The 24,423-nt window shown below is 42.8% G+C and overlaps 1 protein-coding gene across 1 annotated transcript in view; it reads left to right on the plus strand.

Moving 5' to 3' along the window:
- REEP3 (receptor accessory protein 3) overlaps nt 1–24,423 on the plus strand; it is a 64,352-nt gene that overhangs the window by 17,960 nt on the left and 21,969 nt on the right. The window contains exon 2 of the mRNA XM_048507089.1: nt 15,462–15,534. Within this exon, the coding sequence (XP_048363046.1) occupies nt 15,462–15,534 (73 nt within the window). The remainder of the gene's footprint in view (nt 1–15,461; nt 15,535–24,423) is intronic.

Consider the following 24,423-nt stretch of genomic DNA (forward strand, 5'->3'; position numbering starts at 1 on the left):
GGCATCATCATTCTAACTGCTTCTGGTTTCTGTGTCTGGTTACTTTTGCTTTTTGCTGCTTTTGCTAGCATGCGAGCTTGCTTCAAGGACAGAGAGATAACACAGCTGTTCCTCTGTCTGGGAACATAGCATGGCTTGAATAATGGCTGCACAAGGGGGGCTGAATTGCTTAGCAACAGAAGGGGCCATAGAGCTGTATATCTGGAAGATCTGGACGCCAAAAACTAGTCTTTTCAAAGATTCTTACCATGTAGCATTCCTGGGAGCTGTTTTTCAATAAAAGGATTTCATTATTAATTGAGTCTGATTATTGGACAATCCAGAGCCACAACAGTTTAACAAGGCTGCATTACTGCCTGAGCTAGTTGTCGTACACAGAGAACCATGGCTGCCACTGATACACAAGACGTGGGCAACAATTCCTGAGAGACAAGGAACCGGGGGGGGGGGTCCCACTCCCACCCAATTGAACCCTACAGTTCAGGAGATGACTCAGCAGCAATAGGGACCCTGGGGTGGTCATGGCTGTGGTCAGTGGAGTCCCCCTCCCAGATGGCAGGACCATCATAGATAAGACCCTTCCAGAGACAGCAGCATGTGTGCTGGCAATGGGAGAGATTGGATTTCAAGGGAAAGAGAGACGCTTGCTGGACTGAGTTGCAGCAGGTGATGGCTGTGCTTGGAAGCTGAGAATGTAATCCTTCAGTAGCAGGCAATGGAGATGAAATGAGGCTTCCAAGACATGATGCAGCAGTTGGAGGCATTGAGGGTGAAGATGGGCAAGAAGCTGTGGTACCTAGGCGACCCGCACCATCCATGAGGCCCATCCTGGCACTGATTAGGCCCAACCAGTGGGACTTCTCCGAGGTGCGATGACATGAGACCTGAAGGCACCATTCTGTGCGGCCCCAGAGGAGCTACCCTATTCTCCAGGAGACGTAGGAAGTCTCTAATGGGTATTCCTATGCTCTTCTTTCAGGAGGCAGGACGTAGTTAAAACGAATCACTTCCCGTGTGACCTCTTGGAAGGTTGAAGTCCCCAGTTACTTCCTGCCTCTGTAAGGAGTGCACGGACACTTTCAGAGCTTCGTGTTTTAATTTCAAAGGAGCCTTAAATTGTTTTTTCCTGTGTTTCTTTTCCCCTCTAGTTTTGTTTGTCTGGGTTCCCCCTCCTTTCCCCCACCTTTCCCTCCGTTTTTTGACTTAGAGAAGAGCTGACGATCGGAAAGGGGGAGGAATTTTCGTTCTCCTCACGGCGAAGGATTGTTTTCCCACCGTTTTGAACGCCGCTTTCTTGAGGAGAGTATTGCGGCGGTGCTCCTGCCTAGCAGAGCACATTACTGAGGTGGTTTGTGGCAACACAATGGCAGACGGCAGGTTCTCTCCCATAAAGGAGGTTTTTGCCCCAAACGTGGCAGAGTCTACGCGGGCAGCAGCAGCCAGGGCTTCCACTCCCCAGCCGGGGCCAGTTGGAAATGCCCCCCCCCCCCCCCCGAGCATTCAACCGCTATGTCCGACCGTCTGCCACCCAACTCAGGGGGCTGTAAATCGGGGGACCAACAGACCCAAACAAAAAAGGGCACTGGCTCAAAATGTTCTGGGTCCCCATCAGTTGGCCAGGACCAACCAAAGAAGGCTAAAAAAGCCAACAAAAAGTCTTCTGAATCAAGGCAAGTGAATAATATAGAAGGGGCAGCGGGCTCTATGGGACAACCCCCCACCAGTACACAAGTAGCGGGAGGGCAGAGCAACCCTGTGTTCTCAGACAGTCCCACAGCCTGGAGTTCATTTTCTTCCCTTCAATTTGCCAATCTAATTGTGCAGCAACTTAATCAGCAACAGCATACTGCGGTGCATGAACAGAACTGCCCGGCTACATTTATCTTAGGCCCTCAGCAACAGGGGGAGGAAAGTGAGGAAGACATTACGTCTCTCTGGAGAAAGGCTCTTCACGGTGAGTGAACCAATAGCCGATTTTCTGATCCAAGTGGTGGGATACATACAAGATTGGGCAAGTACCTTTGCATCAGACAAGAGCTGTCCACTATGTCGAGGACCTACTTGAGGGAGAAGCAGCCATCTGGTTCATGGGCCTATTTTAGGTTACTGCTGCTGACCGGAACAACTTTTGACTAGTTCATGTTGGTGCTACAAGACCAGTTCGAAAACAGCCGCAGCGCTTAAGACAAGGATCCCGATCTGTGTCCGAGTATGTGGCCAAATTAAGATGTCTAGCCAGCCAAGTATATGCTTGGCCAGAAGTTACCCTGGTGACTTCTTTCAAAGATGACTTGGATGCTGAGCTGTTACAGTGGTCCCTGGTACAAGATGACCCAGAGACGATCCTGGAATGGATCTGGTTGGTGCGGGAAGTAGAGGCCTGAATGCAAACAATAAAACAGGCCAAGCAACAACAAGAAACCCCCAGTTGATTGGTGCTCATGGGTAGAACTGCTCTATTTTATATATGATGGTTTATTGTACACCGCCCAGAGCCCTTCGGGGATGGGGCGGTATAAAAGTCAAAAGAATAAATAAAATAAATAAATATTGTGTTATGTGAAATGATGTTTCATTCCTATGTAGATAAGCAAGAAGAGTTAATGAGTAGTGGGCAGAAAAATTGTGTATAAAATTTTCAACAGAGGCATTGTTTCATAAAATGAATAACCGTGAATGGCTGCCATTGTCAACACAATATCTTTTAGATAACCTTTTTATTTTCTCACATAGAAAAACAACACAAAAACATACAAAAAGAAAAAGCAAAGACAAACACAACCCATTACATATCATAAGGTGACTTCCAGCTATTTCATCTTTGACTGCAGGTTAACTCTAACCTCAGTGCATACAATTAACATGTTTCAGTAATTCTTTCTTAAATGTCTTCTAGTAATTACCGGCACAATCTATTGTTTTCTTTAGATTTCAAACCTTGACGCTGCTTCTCTATTTGAATAGTTCTTCAAAAGGTAATCTGTAAAGGGTTTCAAGTTTTGAGAAAATTTGTCCAAACTGTGATCTCTTAATAATGCTGTCACTTCTGCCATTCTGCATATTCTCTAACCCTTAGAATGCAATCCTCTTTTGTTAGTATCTTTTTGTTTCTCCATCATTGTGCAAATAAAGTCCTTGCTGCAGTTGTCATATGCATAAACAGAGTTCTGTACTGCCTAGGAAAGACTTCATTCACTGTTCCCAACAGAATAGCCTCAGGGTTCCCCCCCCCCACCCCAAATAGTTTTTTTTTAAAAAATTGCAGCTTTTTTCAGTATTATATCTGAAAAAGTCATAGCCTCTTTACCTGTTCACCACATATCCATATGGCTGAAATTACTGTCTGTGGACTCAATAAATCTTGTTGTCACTTCTTAGACATTTGCACTAGGAGACAGCACCTATTTGACACACCTTTATATATCTTTGCCAATTTTTCTGGCATTAGATACCATCAATACATCATTTTGTAACAATTTTCTGTCAAATTGTAACATTCTGCAAATTTTAAACTCTTCTACAGACTGTCACACAGTTCCATCAAAATATTATGACTAACAGTTCTAGACCATTTAATCATTACAGATTTAACCATCTAATCTTCTGTATCTTGTTGCAACAGCATCTTATACCTTTTGGTAATCAATTTGTCATTGTTTATACTCAAGTTACATTCAAAATTTGTAATTTGTGGATTAAAATCAACTTTTTTATAATTTTTAAATGTTTCTAACAGTTGATAGTAAAGAAAACAATTTTTAATTAAATTTTAAATCATTCATAGGTTTACGTTCACATTCATTATCTTGAAAAATCAAGAACACTCTATGGGCCGTTTTTCTTGCATATTCACTTTTCTGGCAATATTAGACAGATATGGCAGTTTCAGAGTTATAATCAATATCCATCAGGTGGTTATCCCTGGGAATTGTGTGGTGGAATACATGTATGTCTTGATTTATAAATTGGGGGCAGGTAGAGATGAATCCATGACTACATGGAATAATCCAAATAAAAAAATCAAGTTACGACTTCACATGATTTGACAGTACACATCAGATCAGAATCAAAGCTAAAATTGCACCATGTGCATGGAGATATAGAACAGTCATATAATATAAATGATGTTATGGAAAAGTGACTGTGAAACTAGGGTGCCCCTTGGCCTCCTTGGAAGAGAATAAAATTCTGTTGAAATGGGTGACTGAACAGCCACACCTATGGCACATCATGTGCAGTTATTTGGATATACTAAAATGTCTTTAGATAGTTCTTTTGTTTTATGTCCCCTTAAGGGGAAGTATAGGGTATTTGGTCTTTTAAAATGTGTACAAGTATGATGCCAATAACTATGTGAAAGTTTTACCGTACATTTGCTTAACCAGAAAGCTCTGTTAACAAGCATCCTGCCTTATCCATATGGCTGAAATTACTGTCTGTGGGCTCGATAAATCTTGTTGACACTTCTTAGACCTGTGCACTGGGAGACAGCACTCTTCAATGACAGACAGGACCAGTCAGTGCACGCACCCACATCTGTCCTTCTTGGTAGGGGCTCGCTGTCCCCCCACCTCCCTTCTCCTTTTCTTCCTGTCTGTAATGGTTGAATCATCACTTTCCTTCAGGGGCTGAAGCGCTTCCTTCCTGTCTATTGTAGTCTGTTACAGCTGTCTTACATCAACATATTCAAGGTCTTTGTGGAAACCTTAGTTTGTAGCACAGAGAATTGTCTTAGCTGTTACAGCATGATGTACTAGGTAGTTGGCTTCAGGTATTCAAGAAAAACAACTTCCTTTAATTCCTTGGTGAGTGAGGAGATGCAGCTTGTTCAGTTCCATTTAATGTTCATTTCTAGTCTCTCAAATACTGCAAACTTTCATGGATAGTGAAATGAGTGAGTGAGTGGCACTACAGTCTTGGACTACTAAGAGAGCCATTTGCAGCTATCTTATTACTTTCTTCCCATGTAGTGTTACATAGCCTAAAACACTGGTTTCCATTAGCCATCTTATTACTTTCTTCCTATATAGTGTTCCATAGCTTAAAAACACTGGTTTCAATTCTTTTTGTTTTCTGTCTTGCCTGCTGTGGTTGCTAGTTTGTATGGGAACATCTATGCGAAAGCTCATGGGGTCTGTAAAAAGTTGATATTCTGCCAGATTTATCACCCTGGGTCAATTTATCCTCATAAATTGTTGTGGAATAAGTGAGCAAATGTGGCAAGCGTTTAGAAATTAAAAAAATAGTACAGCACACTGTAAAAAATAATATTTTGGAAATCCACTGTTGCTGTTGTACCTGGAAGATGGAAAAGCTGTTCTCTTAGCATTCTATTTCCTGGCAGGGGTGGGTAAAATATTGTTTAGCGTTCTGCCAGTATAATTGGGATATTTACTGCCAGTTACACTGGTAGAACATTGACCAGTTTTCTGCAGGTACAACAGGAGATGGAAACCAATCATGGTATTCCAAATGCAGGCTTTCTTTCCATGCGATGTGGTTCATTCTTTCATACTCCCACTGACTTATTCCATTCAGTTCACCCGTGAAGTTAGTTTTCATTCCTAAACAGCTGATGGTGTGGTGGTATGACCTTGTGAGTTACTGTACTCTTCAGCTCTCTTCCTCATTTGTTGTTCCTAGCCAAGTCCTAAAAACATGACTCTACACTTTTAGTATTACTTGACATATAAGAATGCAGGTAAACAAATCTTAAGCATAATTAACCGTAAGTGTTGAGAGCAGGACAGGGCCAAGGATGATCATACTTGAATCCAGATCTGGAATGTGCTTCGTCCAGGTAAAGGTGCAAAGTGTTACTCCCTGAGGCTTAACTCTGCCAGCATAGGGATTAATTTTGCATACCTGTTTGCTTGAAAAAAACTGGAGCTTGACTGTGCACTTCCAGGTAATAAACTAAGCTAGATCACAATCTCATGCGATTCCTGATTCAAGTTCCAGTTTAACAATGCAAGGATGGGTATCAAAATACACTAATAGCTAATTAAGCGAGCAGTGAAGTGTAAAGTAAGTTTATATAGTATCTCCCACTTGATAAGCAAAATCAGTGTGAGCTTCAAACAGCAGCAGATTTAAGCAATTTAGCCCTTTCAAATAACTCATGTATTTCTGGGATGTGTGTGTGTGTGTGTGTTTAAATTTTGGCTTTTGTTGGAAATGTTTTTAAACTATTATTGTAAGCTGCCTTTGAGCAGCTTAAATAAAATAGTCATGAACCTACTACAAAGTCCAGCACCACCATACTTCAAGCCCAACAATGAACTATCAGATCAGCAGGGAAAAAAATAAGCACCACAACAGTGAAATTCCAAAAATAATACAATCATAATAAGGCTTGCTAGGTCGAATGTTTGTCTTGCACAGTTTCTTGAATTAGGTAAGAAAAAAGAGCCTCATTAACCAAATAAGCCAAATCATCTCCCATGAAGAGGCCATCTCCTAGAAGATGACTTTGGGCATTTCTAAGTTGGTGAGAGGTAGTTAATCTTTAGTTAATCTTTAATAGAGAGGGGAAGTTTTTGTTATGTGTATGTGAGATATTGATTGTATACCTATTCAATCAATTATGAGACAGGTAGCAACTACAATGTGTCTAATTTGTCAGCATTCCTTCTAAATTACTTTCCCCTTTGATTATTTTTGAAAGAAGCAAAACATTTGTATAAACCCTGTCAGCTTGGCTTGATACAGGTCAGAGTTGGTTTTGTTAATGTAGACTACTTTTCAGGTGCCTAGCATGTTCTTACACAGGAGGCCAGTTTCAGCTGACCAGAAGCAAAGCTTGTTGTGGTAATCACTTTTATTTAGTTGCCTTATTCACGTAAGAAGTAGGAATCTGTGAACTCATTAGCACTACTTTTGGATTGCTAGTGTAGGTAGGAGACACTTGTCAGAACATATTTGAGGTGAATGTAAATAGGTTATGCATATGCTTCATTATGTGAAGTCTACCTCTAGCAAACTATTGCGTATGTTTGCCAAAACCTGTTCTGTACAGAAATGGAGACTGTAGGAAATACTTGAAAGAACTGGAGTGTTGCCAGCACCTGTTTGGAATTGAAAACAGCCATCTGGTGATTTAAAGCATGGTTCACTAGGCTTCCATGGCAACCAAGAATTAAATAGAAGCTAGCTCTTTGAGTTTAGAAAAACAAAATCCTCATTGAAAGAATGTGACTCTTTAATCCTGAACATGCTGGTGAATCACATACACTAAAATAATGTTACTAGGTAGCAAGATGGTCCCTAATGTATCACAGCCCACTACACTGAACGTAGTAGGTCACCAATGGAAACTGTCTTCCCCAGTACAAAATAATACACTGCAGATTTTCTTAGAAGCTTTTTTATCTTTGCTGTGTGTCCTTGGTCACTGTAGTGTTAGGGTCAGCCAGAAATACTTGGTTTAGCTGAATAAGAAGAATGATATGCCCGTCCTTAGAACAGGAGTGGGCAGCTTGTTGAATATTAGACTTATGAACAACCGTGCCTCAAAGGTGTGGAGTTAATTTATTTTGTTAAAAATACATTAAAACATTTCTTTGAAGGCTAAAGCACACTGCAGTGTACTAGTAGCACCATTTTGTCAGTCGTCAAAAGTAGCCTCAAACATACAATTCCACAAATTTGAGCTGGCCTTGGTAGCCAGTTAAAACTTGAGGTCACCACCCCAGCTTCAGTTATTTACTTCCTTTATTCCCCATCTTTCTCCCCAGTGGGGACCCAGTGTTGCTTGCATTGTTCTCTTGTCCTCCATTTTATCCCAACAACAGCCTGTGAGGTGTACGACTGGCCTAGGATCCCCCGGCAGGCTTCCATGGCAGAGCAGGGAGTCAAACCTGGGTCTCTCAGTTCTTAGTCCAACACTCTTAATACTCCTGTATTTTAACCAGTACACCACAATTACTCTTAAGACAGCAGGTCGTAGGCAAAATCAGGCTGAAGTTAGTTTGGCTGACATTTAGCATTACTGTAGTGATAACCCCTGTCCCTCTCCCAAGTTCCAGGCAGGAGGGGGGCAGAGTTACCTCTGCAGTTACACTCAGTGGCAGACACAGGATGCCATCTGTCTACTGGCTTGCCTGCAGTCTCCGTTTCAGAGCCTTTATTGGCATATCGTAATATTTATTTATTTTTATTTATTTATTTATTAAACTTTTATTAAATATTAAAATAAAACAAGAATAATAAAAAGAGGAAAATAAAAAAGGTTATATACATTTGTTCTATACATTCAAATACAGACCTAGTGAACAATTGCCTGCAGTCCCTTTCTCTTCCTCCTCTACCAGGAAAACGATTCTGTTTTCCCAGTAGCAAATGGTACAACGTAAAAAATTAATTCATTTATAGTCTGCCTTTCTTATGGAGAGTCAAAGCAGATTATGGAATTCAACAACAATGCAGTTAAAGCCAGAATAGTAGTTACAACAAATGGTGCAATACAAAGTTAGAGAACAGTGAAATAAGAACACTACAATATATCCATGAAACAATTCAAAGGTGGGGAAAACTGTCTATATTTTTCAGATGTTAAAACAGATTAATCATACCAAAATAGCCAAATAATGTGAATTCCCATGAGGACCACAGAAATGCCCTGAACAATGCAGTGGCATGTACCAACTAAATAGTTTCCTTTCCAGCTGTTTGGTTATTTCTCTTAATCCCTTAGCTGCGTTTACTGTTTTTTTCCTGTCTGATCATTACAGCTCTCACTAAAAAGGCATGTTCTAGTACACGAAAAATCCTGAGCGCTCTTAAATTCATGATCTGTGTTTTTATTTTGTTAATTGTACGGTCATAATTTATTTTCTTGATTGCTGCATTGTTTGTCACCTTGAATTCCAGGAAAATAAGGTAGAGCAGAAAGGCTTTAAATAAATAAATACAATTAGTGTTCCTGGGAAACTGTCAGTAGAAATGTACAAGAACTCAAAAAACAAGTGACCTTTGCTGTGCTTCCTGCAATAGAGGTGTGTGTTGTCTTTTGTATTTTGTAACCACTTAGTATCTACACTGTGGTTGACCTCAGGATTTTTAATAAGTACTCTATAGGTCTTTGCTACAATCTGTCCAGTAGTACTTTGATTATAGATTGTTATATTACATAGTATGGCTATCATCTTTTGTTTTTCCTTTGTCGGCTGCCTTGAGGATGTTTCTGGAAAGACAGTAGACAAACTTCCTCAATAAAATGTTTCTGATAACCTTTTTTGTTCAAGTGGTTCTGGGGCCTGAAATGTTCAGATATTGAGTGATGGAGTTTGCACATGTGCAGTATGGTTTACAAGGGGTGTGGAAAACAATAAGCATCTGAGAATACTTGATATGGAGGCAAAGATAAAAGGAACTGTACTTTTGCCAAATATATTCTGATAAATAACCAGATTTGTTTACCTTGATTTGTTACTAGTAGTCTGTTCACAAGGTAAATTGTGCCTGTTGCTGTTTACCTGAAATATCAACACTCTTCATGTATTAACAAAGTAGTTCTCTGTCAAGCTGGAAAAGAATTATCTTTTGTGTTCAGGGGACAGCATTCTGTGTGACATGTATAGCATCCCGTAATCTTCTGCTACCCGTTAAATTCATCATGAACCTCTGCAGGTCACCTAAATCACTTGTCACTTCTTATCTGGCATCAACCCATTAAACTACTGAACCTCCATGGCGAAGCCTCTAGGCACATTCTAAATATGAGGGTGTTTGGAATGGCTAATATGACTCTTTCTACAGACTGTAATAGCAGCAATGTGTATTAAACGTATTAGAGAGACGGGAAATCACCTTTACCAATATTTCTACATTTTGTTGGTAAACTCTTATAGATGATCTTGAGAGATGCAACAAGAAGACATGTTTCATACAAATGGCGGAGGACATGTTTCATACCCCGTTCTCTGGGAGGCAGGAACTACTTTTTTCTAACTTCCTGTCTTGCCAGCAGACTCTATTTTAGCTAGTATTTTTCCTGCCTTGTATGGGAGTGCACGGAGCTTTAATGGCTCCTTAGCTTGTTAGAGAGTCCTTGTCTAGTGTTTTCTGTGTTCTATCTCTGTCTTGTTATCTACCTTCCCCTGTTTGGTGTGTCTACCCTGCCCTTAGTACTGCCATAAGGGGGGGAGGGATAGGGAAGGTGGAAAAACTTTTTGACGCCTTTTTTACTTCATGAAGAAGACAAGATAGCTGCCTCAGTTTCTCCTCAAAGAGAAAGCTTCACCAGGAGTGCTGCTGAAGCCACCAGGGAAGTCACTGCCTTAAGCAGCTATCCCCCTCAGAAAGTCGCATGGCTGAGAGGAGGGCAACGATTGCAGCAAAGAAGAAAAAGCACGAAGCAGAGAAGCGTTGCAAGGGCATGCCACAGACAAGCTCAGATGGTGGATGAGCCATGGCTGCAGTGCTCTCCCACAGCCTGAACATCAACTGGAGGAGAGCGCTGAGAACAGGCAAGATCCACCTGGGACTGTAGGGGAGTGGGGAGTGCTGGGGACCTGACGCAAGGGAGGTTGCCCAGGCCTCTTCTGAGACTTCTAGTCTAGGATGGCAAGGTTTCTCCCCTAATGATTTTGGGACCTTGCTGGCGAGAACAGTGAAGGAGCCAGTCAAATCCTCTCACCGGGGACATCTTCCAAGCAATTCTTCCAGAAGACTCTCTTCCTCCCCTCCCAGATCAAGGTCCAGGTCATCCTCTGTAAGTAACTCTGAGAAGAGGAGACCTTCCTGCAGGAATCCAATAGCCTTCCCAGAAGAGGATCAGTGGAGTGAAGGGGAGGGAAGAGATTGGTCTAATTGTTTCTCTTACTCAGAGGAGAATCCCCCAGATTCTGCTGATCAGGCTTCACACTTCTTTAAACTGGATGGCCTACCCTTGCTTAACACCAAGGCCATAGTTGCACTGGATCTCCTGGACCCAGAAGATGCTCTGGACCTCTCTGGAGAATCTAAAGAGTCATGCAAGCCTATTAAGGGAAGACCTAAAGGGAGCAAACAATATTTCCCTAGTGTGGATGCCCAAACAGAGTGCTTCCCTGTCCCAGAACTGTTTGAGAGTAGGATTAAGACGAATCAGACTAATTCAGCCAGCAGCAGAGGTCTGCCAGCTGCGGTTAAGAGATTATACCTGATGCCAGAGTATTATACCATTAATGGATGCCCCTTGGCAGAACTTCAGTCTGGAAGTTTGGTTGCCAGGGATGGGGAGGGGAATCCTAAAGACCCACTAGACAAAAAAGTCTGATGTTGCCCTGAGGAGGACACATGAGTGGCTGGCATTGTCCATCAAAGCAATTGTTACTTCATCAACGGTGGCCAGAGCATCCATAGTGTGGATCAAGCACCTTCTGGACATGGTTCCCCTGGAGGATACAGATATTAGAGAGGACTTGGAAAGAGTCTTGATAGCAAACTCTTTTTTGGCTGATTCCATGCTCAATGCGGTCTTCCTCTCCACTCGCTCCATGGCATCTGCCATGGTGAAAAGAAGAAACGCATGGCTTAGAGCATGGCAAGCAGACCTTCACTTGAAGGTCATTGTTGCAGGGTACTCCTTCCAAGGTGACAAGTTATTCGGTCAAGAACTAGACCAAATTTTAGTGGAGAATTGAGATAAGTCTCAACTCAAATTTGTAAGAGCCATTTCTCCCCAGTCCTTTCATAGGTCTTCCTTTCAGACCCAGAGAACCCTCTCCAGGAACTCTAGAGATGGCAGATAACCAGCATGGCAACCACAGCAGTCGTGGCAGAGAATCCTTTCACCCCTTCAGCAGATCGAGCAGGTTCAGCAGGGCAGACAGATCCTGTGAGCCACCAGTGAGCCATCAGCCCAACAAAGCCTGAAGAAGGGTGGCAGCTATACAACATCTGCTACAGATCAGAGCAATTAAACCAGTCCCATCTTCAGAAAGGACCTCAGGAGTTTACTCTCACTTTTTTACTGTCCTGAAGAAGAATGGCGATTGGCAAGCCATCCTGAACTTGCAGTATGTGAACAAACACAACCGAGTACAGAAGTTCAGGATGGAGACTCTTCGGTTCATTTCAGAAGCCCTGAGACCAGGAGATTTATTGTTGTCTCTGGACTTCACAGAGCTTTACCTGCATGAGCCAATAAATCCGGCTCACAGGAAGTTCCTGAGGTTTTCCGTGGGTCAACATCACTACCAGTCCCAAGCACTACCCTTCTGTTTGGCAACGTCTCCAAGGGTCATCTCCAAGGTCCTGCTGGCTCTGGTGGTGCTTCTCCATCAGCAAGGCATACACATCCATCCATATCTGGACGATATTCAGTCCGGATTCCAAGATCAAGCCCTTCGAGATCTGACAAGAGTCATCCAGGTTTTGGAAGAACACGGCTTCCAAATAAATAGTCAAAAAAGTTCCTTAGAATCCAAGCAGCAGATGGAACATCTAGGGGTCATGATTTCATCGGAAGAAAATGCCCTGTTGCTCCCCACGGACAAGGTGCTCAGCATTCAGCAGTCTGTGTCTTGCATCCTTCGCAGCAAATGGCATCTCCTGCTACAATTATCCAGACTCCTAGGACTGATGATGTCAACCATCAACATGATCCAGTGGGGGAGGCTGCACGCCAGGCCCCTCCAACAGTTTCTCAGACCATACTAGCAGGACATAATAGAGAAAAAAGATCGACCCCTGGTCATACCATCCCAGCCTTCAATGGTTGATGTCCAGGGCGAACTTGACAAAAGGCAAAGTTTGCCTGTTTGCAGATTGGCCACATGTGTTCACAGATGCAGGCCTACAAGGTTGGGGAGCAACATTGGGTACACAATTCACACAAGGAGTGTGGACAAGAGAGGAATCTTGTTTGCCCATCAGTGTGCTAGAGATTCGGGCCATCTTCCTGGGATTACAATACTTCCAGAGGGCCATCAGTCAGCAGCATGTATTAGGACCAACAACATGTCAGCCAAATTTTGCATCAACCATCAAGGTGGGTCCAAGTCATCCCAGCTATACTGGGAGGTATTCAGGATTCTGGTGTGGGCGGAACATAATCTTCTGTCATTTCATGCGAAACACATCCAGGGGAAATTGAACATGACAGCAGACTGACCGAGCTGTCAAACTGTGATGGAAGCAGAATGGTCACTCAACAAGCAAGTATTCCAGGCGACAGTGACCAGGTTAGGGATGCCGGCAATAGACCTGTTTGCAACATCAGGAAACAGCCAAGTTGAAACCTTCATGTCAAGGTATCACGAAGCCACAGCTTATGCCACATACGCACTTACAGCTACCTGGCCATTCCTTCTCCTCTGTACCTTTCTTCTGTTTCTAGCTATCCCCAGTCTTCTCCAGAAGATCAGGATGGAGCAAGCATGAGTGGTACTAGTAATTCCCTTCTGGCTGAGTCGTCCTTGGTTTCGGTGATCCAGGAACTGGCGGAGGCCCCTCCATTCCATCTCCCTCTTGTCCTTGATTTGCTGGTTCAGGAACCCCTGTGGCATCCCAATCCCACATCGTTTCGTCTGACTACGTGACAGATGAAAGTGCAAACTTGAGATGGAAAGGTTATTCGGACAAGGTGGTGTCTACCTTACTAGCCTCATGTCGCCAGGCTACAGTTAGAATTTATAACTCCTCTTGGAAGACCTTCATGATGTGGGGAAGGAGGAATCACATAGACCTGATGTCCCCAAGCCTACCAGCAGTTTTGGATTTTCTCCAGGAGGAAGTGGAAGCCGGATTACAAAGCTCCACTCTGAGATGCCAAGTGGCAGCCCTATCCACGGTCTGGTCCTCCTTTCAGAGGGTGCCAACCTCACGTCATCCCGATGTGGTGCGGTTCCTTAAAGGGGTTCATCAACACAGCCACCAACAGTACACAGGTTTCCATCTTGGAGGTTGCAGTCTGTCCTGTCAGCTCTCACCAAGTCACTTTTCGAGCCACTGCAGTCAATTCATCTGAAATGGCTAAGGATGAAGGCACTCTTTCTCATCACCATCACTTCAGCCAGATGTGTCTCCGAGCTCCGAGCCTTGTCAGTCAACTCTAATTTGTGTACCTTTCACAAGGACAGGGTCATCTTAAGAACAGATCCCACATTCGGGCCCAAAGCTAGCTCTTCATTTCATTTAAATCAGGACATTGTTCTTCCTAATTTTTGCCCTCAGCCATCTCATCTGAAGGAAAGGCTCTGGCACAATCTTGATACCTGTAGGGCACTTCCAGTGTTTATCATCAGAACTGAGAACATCCTCCAGACAGATAGCCTCTTCATTAACATCTCTGCACCAAACATCGGTCACCAGATGCCAGTGGCTGCAATCAGTACTACTTTAAAGGCCTGCATCATCAAGGCCCACAAAGCTAGTAATTTACCAGTCCCAGTGGGGATCATTGCACGCTCTGTAAGATGTGTCTCTACCAATGCAGCTCTCAGAAATAGAGCACCAGTCGAATATATCTATAAAGTTGGTCCTTGCCATCCTCCTTTGTAAGGCATTGTAAGCTTCAGTCTTGGGTGGCTGCTGAGACCGCCTTTGGCAAGAGAGTGTTAGAGCACATACTAGAAGACCATGTTTAACCCTCCCTTTTTTGATGGGCACTGCTTTAGGAGGCCCCATCAAGATGTCCTCCGCCTCCAGGAGAACGGACCATTGGATACTCACTGTGAAGGGTCCTTCTCCTGGGGGATAGGAGGACATCTTGGCCCTCCCTGAATTAACATGTCTTACAGTGGTGCTCTTTCATTCCTAGGACATGTACAGTTGCTGTTAAGGTTACCATTCTTTTTTTAGATATTGTTATGTTCTTTCCTGTTATCATGTGTTATTGGTTCTTGTTTATCTGCTCTGTCAGTCAAATACTGGCTAGAATGGAGTCCGCTGGCAAGACAGCAAGTTAGAAAAAAGTAGTTCCTGCCTCCCACAGAACGGGGTATGAAACACCCATCAAGATGTCCTCCTATCCCCCAGGAGAAAGACCAGTGGTCCGTTCTCAAAACAGTTCTGAGGATGTGTGCTAATGTACATTGACAGTAAATATTTGAGGCTAATTGCTTGCCCAGAGATTGGATCTGAGCAGTTTTGCATGTTGGGGTTAGGAAGGGAAAAGATAACATAGAGACTGAAGTTCAATGCTGCATTTAGCCCTTTGATTTCAGGGATCCTGGGCATGCTTAAGTTTGTGTTGGATTGTGGCTGAAATATGTAACTTTTGCTGGGGTGGGAGTTCACATTGTTGTTTAATTTGGCCTGGCCAGATATGACAGCAGTAGTACTGGAAAGCTGTTCTTGGGGGATCTTTTGGGAGCCAAAGGATGCCTTTGAAGTGACAGGAAGAAAAGTCATTCTTTCCTTTCCCATGCCTTTTGTTGCTCCTTGATTGCTATGACTCTAGAGCTGCATTGGTACACACAACACTTGACTTGTGTAACTTTCGTCAAACCTAAAATATTTCTATTTTTCAACAGGTTGGTCTTTGGAATGCTGTATCCTGCTTATTATTCATACAAAGCTGTAAAGACAAAAAATGTGAAGGAATATGTAAGTGTTTATTTATTTTTTTTTTTTTTTGTTTATATTTTGATTGGACAGCGTTAAGGTGCAATCAAGTCATGTGTACTTTTGCCCAGGCAGAAAAGTTCACATTAGGTTCTAACAGTGTGCTTTGAGCATCAAGTTTGAGTTTTGCATAAAGGGCTTTCCGCTTGAAGGGTGTAGAGGTAAACTGTCTTTTAAAAACAAATTGCTTAATAGAACTCATGCAGAAAGCATAGTTCTCTCCTTCTCAGGTTATTCTCATAGTAACCTTGTCAGGTAGATGAAGATGAGAGAAAGCAACTGACCCACATTTACCCAGTGATATTTGTGGCAAAGCAGGAATTGGAACCTCGGTCCCCCATTCACCATCCAGCACTTTAACCCAGAGGTTCTCACTCTTTTTCAGTCTGTTGGCACCTTTGGAGAATGGTGGGTGCGCTCACAAAATGGCTGCCACAGGAGGTGGAGCCAGTCACCGAATACCAGGGAATTAGGTCATTTGTAATTGTAATAGTAACTCTGCAATATTTGTGGCAGAAGTTCTGTTTAAAAGGATGCTTATTAATCTGCACAGACAACCAGAATTCCTGCTGGTTAAAAAAGCCCCACCTAGCTTTCTAAAAGCACTTGGCGGGCACCAGCAAAAGTATCAGGGGGCCCCATGGTGCCCATGAGTGCTGTGCTGGAGATTTTTGCTTTAACTGCTGTGCCATACTGACTCTCCTGTCGAAATAGTCTGCCCACTTCATTGGACTGCACAGGCTGTGTAGATCAAGCAGAGGCTCAAGGTACATCCAGCTTCCCATTTGTAATTTACCTAGCATTCAAGTTGGGATGGATGCAAGCAGTTTGATGAAAGAGCTTTGTAAACTGCTCCTGGCAAGTTCTGGCCTCTATTTTTGCAGGCCTAAGCTGTAACAAGCCTGATATTACTCAAAATGGCTTTGCTGAATGGCACTGGGCAGGTGCATTGATAGTAGAGAAGTATACTTTGCTGCTGTTGCGACCCAGGAGAAGCGCTGAAAAGAGCTGTATTGTGACTGAATAGTCAGATCCACTCCAAATTTGTGTCATCCCCTAGCTGTTCTGTGAACATCAGTTGTTCAGTGGCTCTGGTGAGAAATGCCCTGCACCCCAGAATTTCATGTGAGAACCTCATTAAAAAGGGGTTTGCACTCTGTATATACTTAGTGCCAGAATGACTTTTACTGGCTTCTGCTAACTTGGCAAGGGAAATGCAGCTTAGGCATGAGGCACAGGCACAGAGCAATTTGGTGCCTTGTAAGTACAAGTGACACAAGAGAGACAAAAGGTTCACAGTTCACATCCCAGCTGCTTCACACCTCAGCTAGACAAGCACATCTAAGAATACAAAGTTTAACTGACCAAAGGGTAGAAAGTATCCTTTCCCCTTTGAACAAGAAGAAAAGGAAGACCCGCAAGATGGTGGGCAAAGGGAGATAATATATTCTCTAGTCATGAGGAAGACACAATTAGTTGCTGCTGGCCATTTTATCTTTTATCCATGGATACCTGAACTCTGTCTTGAGCATATAGTCTTGAAGAAGGTACTGAGGTAATGAACTATTTCTGGCTATTTGCAAGTGCAAGAATAAGTAGCCTTCCTTAAGCTATCAAGGTATGTAGAGAACTTAGGAAAAGGGGCATATGGTTTTGTTGCTTTTCTTTGGCTCTTTTCTCAACTTAATGGCATAGCATATCTGTGCTTTTCATTTTGTCAAATCTGTTTTTCTTCTGAATGCTGTAGTTTGAGATCTGTAGCCCTCAGTTTGCCCCAATTGTTCACAGCTGTCTAGTATGCTAGTGAAGGTACCAAGGCAAGTAGAGCTGGAAGTTGCCCAGCCAAAGCCTGTGAAGGCACCAGGAGTAAGGAGCCTTAGATCAGACCGCTCAAGTGATTTCCTCTGATTTGGTCTGTCGTCGTACCAGCTGATCAGAGAGATGGATTAAGGGGAGCTGAGCTGGATGGAGATTCAGTTGGCAGAACAACTTTCAGTCCCTCAGAAGAGGAACAGGCTGTTGCTAGCTCCAACCCTCCAGAGGCTCAATTATTTATCTTTATCTTTATTTTGCAAGTGAGAGATTCTTGAAGTTAACTGAGGCTTTTTATTGTAAGCCGAAACCCTACTAGGCTTAGGAGCAGTGATCTGCTCATGACAATGCAACTAACAGTAGGCTAATTCATGCTCTCCAGAACAGAACATCAAATCAAGAGTCTCCATGAAATCTGAAAGCCTGAAATCTTGTGATGCATAATATAAGGGGGCCTCGGCTTGAATGGTGGTCTTTCAGAACAGCAGATCATTGGCTTTTTTCACAATAGAGCCTTGTTTACCTTTACTAAGAAAAGAAAATTTAAGTAACCGACCAACTGTCACACATATTGCTGCTTGAAGTACTCTTGTGCTTTGGCCACAGACCTCTTCACTGCCACCAGATACATAATGTTTCAAGTCAAAACGCAATGACTCATGACTTGATGCTAGCACTGCTGATGGAGGGATATACATCCCCATCATTTGTAATAAGCACAGGGCCTGGTAGTCACTGGTAAAGTCATGAGTAAGCTGAAATTTCCTTCTTTGGCCTTTTAATGTTTTGTTTATTCCCTGCAAGTTCAGATGTTGACTAGTGAGCAGGGATGTTGGTCCCTCCCCGTTTTCGTACTTCTGTTATTGACGTGAATTTATTTTCAAGCAGTATAATTAGGGCTGAAAATCATGGTATTCATTCCTGGGATGTTACTGTATAGTTCAGCAGTGAGCGAGGATCTTTGATATTGTGCCTCCAATGAAGATTTCTTGTTTTGTTTGATTTGTCATGTCCATTTTTTACTTCACTCATACTGGGTGACTGTTTGCCCCTTTTATCCCTGCTGCCCATTCATCCTGTGGAAAGGATTCATCATAATATGACAGCTGGGGGTGTTGTTAATGGGCTCGCTAGCCTCCCCCCCAAAAAAACAGACTACAACTTCACATTTGAATTATGCATGACTTTAAGGAGAGGTATCTCTAAATTCATTGAGTCTAGAGTATAAAATAACCAATGTGTGCACTGATCGGATTTAACAATGCAATCTTAAACAAACTTACTCCCGTTTATTTATTTTAGTGGGTTCAAGCAGGAGTAACTCTACATTGGATTGTACTATAAGACTCTCAGTCTTTCAAAAAGCTGGATTTCAAGCTGATATCACCTTTTTTAAAGGTACTTCAGCCAAATTTCTTTGCAGCCTTCATAAGACACCAACAGGTTAGGTAGAGCAGATAGTACGTCCTTGGAAGTGTGATATATGGGAACTACCCCCTCCGCAGTCCTTGGCTGTTGTCAATTAAAGAGTCAACACACATCATCTGTTATTCAAGGTAGCTGACAAATCTTCTCCGAGCTACAGCGATCAAAGGTTGTTGGTTCTCCTGACCTATTTGGACATTCTAAAAGATTAAACACTTAAAGCATGTAGAATTGTCCTTGCTTGGGGGTGGGGACTGCAGTTGTATTTGAGCCGTTCCTCACAACTGAAATGTTGCTTTGAATTCTTAAAAGGCAAGCAGAATGTTACAGACTTTTGCAAGTCATGGTGTTATATCATCCTGTTGTTCCCCTGACAGGAGAAGATCTTTGCCCAGTACTCCTTGTGGGCATTGGAAAACCTCCATAGTCCAAAAACTGGGCAGGTCAGAGAGCTGTACTGGGGAGCAGAACTGGGTGGGATCTGTTCTCTTCCCTAGTTCACTCAGCAGCATGACTGTGCGATATGGCCATTTAAGTATATGTTAACTACTAGTAGAATTTTAACCCTCAATCTGTATAGATTAGATAGGAATCTGGGACATAAGGCAACCACACAGTGTCCATATCCTCAGTCTCATAATCGGAGATTGAAGATTAGATATGGGGTGTGTACACAGTTAAGATGGTGCCCCCTTCCCTGCCTGCACAATGTGTGGGACTAAATATTGTCTTAAACTTGCCTCCTTTGAAGTCTTGTCAACTCCTTCAACAAAAGACCTGTTTTCCTGTAAAGGAGAGCAGCTATTCTGAAAAGGGCTAAAAATGGAACTAGTGCCTTCAATACTATAAGAAGAAATAGGTCACAGGTGTCAAACTCGTGGCCCTCCAGATGTTATGGACTACAGTTCTCATCATCCCCTGCCAGCATCATGCTGGCAGGGGATGATGGGAACTGTAGTCCATAACATCTGGAGGGCCGCAAGTTTGACACCTATGCAATAGGTGATAGAATATGAGGGATGGCTGAGAAAGTCTCAGCTGGGATCCTGAAATAATTCCATTTTGTTTTAGCTGAGACTACTTTTCGTAACAGGTTAAGTAGCTTCAGATTCTTTTCTTTAGGTCAACTCAGTAAGCACTGTCAATTTATTGAGCACAGATCTAGGCATGAACTTCAGGTTACTTTGGAAGCGTTGTGTTATGTTAAATTTCTCTATGGTGTCTTACCATAGTGTGAAGGGTAAGCAAGCGTGATGCTCATACTTCCATTTGATACTTTGCATTTTTTTTTATTTTGCATTGGTAAATGGGGAATTAGAAGTTGAGGTGGTGGGAGAAGGACAAGGTAATAGCATTGACTGCACTTGGAACTGTTGGACCCCCACCCGCTGTTCTTCATAGGGGAAAAGGTTTGAGCAGAAAGTGCTCCCCAGGTCTTCCTGCCCAGCTGTTGATGGGGTGCTGGCGGCTTACCTTTACCATTCACCTTTTCTCAACCACAACAGCAAACCTCCAGAAGAAAAGATGGTCTAGTTTAGTGCAGGCCTATATTTTGAACCAGTGCTTGTGGACAGTGATATCTCCCTGTGAGGGTGAGGTTCCTCTAAGAGATAGTAGGAAGGAACAACTGGACAGAAACTAAGATAAGAATTCAGTTATCAGGCAGATCTTCAGGAGAGCAAGCAGAAAGGCTCTCTACAGATGTCCTCTGGCTAATAATGTTAATAAAGTATTAATTATAGAATAAAGATTCCTGCAAAACTTACCAGAGAACACCATAAACCTGTCTGTGGGGGACCGCCAGCCAGTGGCGTACTTCGGCAAACTGGAGCCCTGGGCAAAACCTGAGTTTGATGCCCCCCCCCCCCCCATGGACAGCCACCCTCCCTCACAGTGACCAACCAATGATTTTTTTCCACCAGGTCGTTTCAAAGACACCATCACATTATGAAACATGCCCCAACTCACAAATCTGAACACAGCAATGGGCCATGCCACACAGCAGAAATATTTTTGTTGAAAAAAAATTCAAAATGCTTTCAAAATGTTTTATTACTGCTATGAAAACATTTTATGGTGTTGTATCCAGTCCCCCCAATTGGGGGAAACAGCATCACTTTCAATGTTTAAACTGGGGACCTCAGATTCTCCCTTTAAATCCATGCCAAAGGGGTGGATTTAATAACAATAACAAATAAATAATAATAACAACAACAACAATAACAATAACAATAACAATAATAATAATAATAACAATAATAAATGCAACCTTTATTAGGCATTGAGAGAATAAAAGAAAGAAAGAAAGAAAACAAGCATTGGCAGGAGGGGGTGGATTTAAAAGGAGAACCTGGGGAAATTTAGGGGGTGCCTGCTGTCAAGGGTGCAATTATTAAGATAGCAGCACCAAAATTTCAGAGTATCTTTGTGAGACCCTACTGATGATACCACCCAGATTTGGTGAAGTTTGGTTCAGGGGGTCCAAAGTTATGGACCCTCAAAGGTGTAGCCCCCATCTCCTATTAGCTCCCATTGGAAACAATGGGGGATGGGGGCACTCCCCAAAGTTATGGACTCCCTAAACCAAACCTCACCAAACCTGGGTGATATCATCAGGAGAGTCTCCTGAAAAATTCCTGAAATTTTGGTGCTGCTAGCCTAAAAACTGCGCCCCCTGCAGGCCAAAAACGGAAAAACACTGAAAATACAAAAAAATCCCACAAACGAACCTGCATTTTTGGCGCCTACCACAAGGTGGCACCCTGGGCAACTGCCCACTTTGCCCAATGGGAGGAACGCCTCTGCCGCCAGCCACTGTTGAATATCCTGCTCAGATCTGCAAATCTATTGTCTCCTGCTTTTGAAGAATGGTAATTGTCTAGATAGGATCAGCATGTTAACCCCCCCCCCCAAACACACACACCACACACACCAGTTTTCTCTAGTTTGTGTATGTTTGCTTTCACAACTCTCAGGCTGATAACAGTAGCAGCCCTACATTTTGACTAACTACTCTCCCTCAGAGTTGTTATGCTTTCTAACACAATTAAGGCAAACAGTTCTTAACAGAAGGAACATTCAAGACCAAAAGCCTCTCAGGTTGTTTTGTGAGGGAGTTAACCTCCTTCCTCCTCTGCATTATCTTGCCCTTTGGCCAATCAGAGTACAGGTGGTTTCCCCTTTCCCAGACCTCCAGGCCTTACTCTGGATGCAAACAATAATGACTCCTGTCAGACCTGCACTTACTAAAACACACTTTTCTCTGCAGTTCATCATACCAGCAAAGCTGGCTAATGTCAGCTCCTCTCCTGACCATGCCACCAGCCCACTCCTACCATGGGGCAATGGAATGATGGCGCGGTGTCCCAGCATTGGGGAGGGCTGCAGCAGTTGCATTCCAGGGCAAGTACCCTGGAAAGGGGAAATCCACTGTTGAGGCACCCCTCCCACGGGCTAATTTGCCTCCCCCATTTAGATGAGGCTGTCAGAGTTTGATTTTTTAAAAAGAAATCATCTTGTTAAAATTGTGCTTTTTCTTGCAGATGGCATATCACTCAGGGGTCAAACTAGTTTTGAAACTGATTGAAGGTCATGGATCTCTCTTCACATTGGCAATCCTATGCAGAATTGCTCCTGCCTAAACCCACTGAAATCAGGATTTTGCATTGGATTCAGTGAATTTTAACCTATGGAAGCTGATGCTCTAATACACCCACAAATGTCAGGTGCCACAAATATGTTTTTGTGCTCACAATAGTAGGCTAATGCAACTAACCCACTGGAGGTTCAGGATTTCTGTTTCCATAAATGGCCACATTTTATTTTTGGCCCCTTTATTTTAAAACAGGGGCTTCATTTTATATTTTAAAATTTGTATCCCACTAAATTTGGCTCCATGAAGCTTCCAGTGTGATTAATAGACATATATGCCAGAATCTTGAATTACACTTGTTTTAAAGCCAAGCTATTTTTTCCGCATTTCCTTGGCATTGAAGTCTTGTGTTCAGTCTGCAAAGTTCACATGAAGGTCAGTTTTTCAGATAAGACAGCCCATCAGTGTAGTAACTTTAGCTGGCATATACACTAATTTAACTCTGTTCCTTCAGGCTTAAAATACCCTCTAATTCCTTTGAGAGTTAAGCCTAGGATATTCATCACATGACTAGCATTCTGTTCAATCTCAGAGCTAAGAAGTCTGTCTAAACCTGAAGAATTTCAAGGCATAAAGGGAATGAGAGAGGGCATGTTTCAAGACATGAGCTCATAAATAGTTATTTAAATTGATTTAACAGGCTCTACTGTCCACTGATTAAGCAGTTTTAAGTAATCTACATACTATCTAATAAATGCCAAATCCTCAATATTTGTGTCTTTTTGAGATACTGAAAGACACATAAAGTATGCTGTCACTCATTCTTGGAAGTAAAGGAGATGCAAGCATTTGAATTGCATGTTTTAAGTTGAGGTGGAAAAGTTGTTCTGATGCTTTAAAAATATTTGTGCTGAATGAAATGGTTGAACCTTATTTTGTTGTTCTTGACTGTTACCAACGGTGACCTTTTGATGTAACCTGCCTTCCAGTGACGAGAACTGAGATTAGAAGTGTTTGCTTTAACAAAACAGTAGAAGTGTTCTGTTTTATATGCTTGGAAGCAAAATGGTGGATATAATATGCTATTAAATCTACAGCCTTATCTAATACAGGAAGGCAAGGTTCCATTAAAAAAAAAGTAAAATAGTGTTTGGCTATTTTTGCAGTGGTGTATATAGTGTGGATAGGAATAGATTCCTTCTGTCCTTCACTCTGAAGTATGAAATCTGACATCAGTCTGTGTTGGAACTGTAGTATAGATAGATTAAATATCTGGTGGGAGCAAATCCTTGAACTTAATACTGCAGTTCACTTTTCATGTCGCAGATGCCATAGACAATTATTTAAATAGTGACTACAAACTGGAGACACTTCTCTTGCCCACCAGACACACAGTTTGAGAATGCTCTCTTTAAAAAGTACCTTGGGAGGTTTAGCATGGCATTTCAGCGGGTCTGCGCCCCTGCATTCCAGCTTTGCCTGGTGGTGCAGAATAGGAGATTTTTACCCATGAATTTTGCTCATGAAATGACAGGGTTACCCAGTGGAGAGGCAGCAGCTCTGACTAGCCTAAGGGTAAGCTGCCATGTCTAAAGCTGCAGTCTGTGTTGGTGGTACCCTGCCACCTTCATCTCTGCACCTCACTGTCCTAGCTTGCTAAAGGATATAACCAGACTGCTTTTTGCTGCCCTTCAGCGCCACAACTGCAGGTGGCTGGAGGGTAGTACTGCACAACCAACTTGGCTTGGGGCTTATGGTGCAAGAGACCAATAGGATTTCACCTGACCCTTTAAATTTGCTTAGCCTCTCAGTCTAAGCAACTCATTGTTCAAACACAAACTGAGCTCCTTTGTCACTGCCTGTCTGCTTCCTGACTCGACGACCCATTTGCCCCCAGACCTTAGAGCAGGAAGTGAGAGCAGCCATGAAATGGGCCCGTTACACATCTCTGCCAAACATAGCGTTTCTAAACAATAGGAAATTGTTTCTATCGCTCTTGTTTAGGTTCTTGCCTTCCAGTGAAAAGTAACAATAGCAACAGT

This window comes from Sphaerodactylus townsendi, linkage group LG08 (genome assembly GCF_021028975.2).
Source record: "Sphaerodactylus townsendi isolate TG3544 linkage group LG08, MPM_Stown_v2.3, whole genome shotgun sequence".
NCBI classification, from domain to species: Eukaryota; Metazoa; Chordata; class Lepidosauria; order Squamata; family Sphaerodactylidae; genus Sphaerodactylus; species Sphaerodactylus townsendi.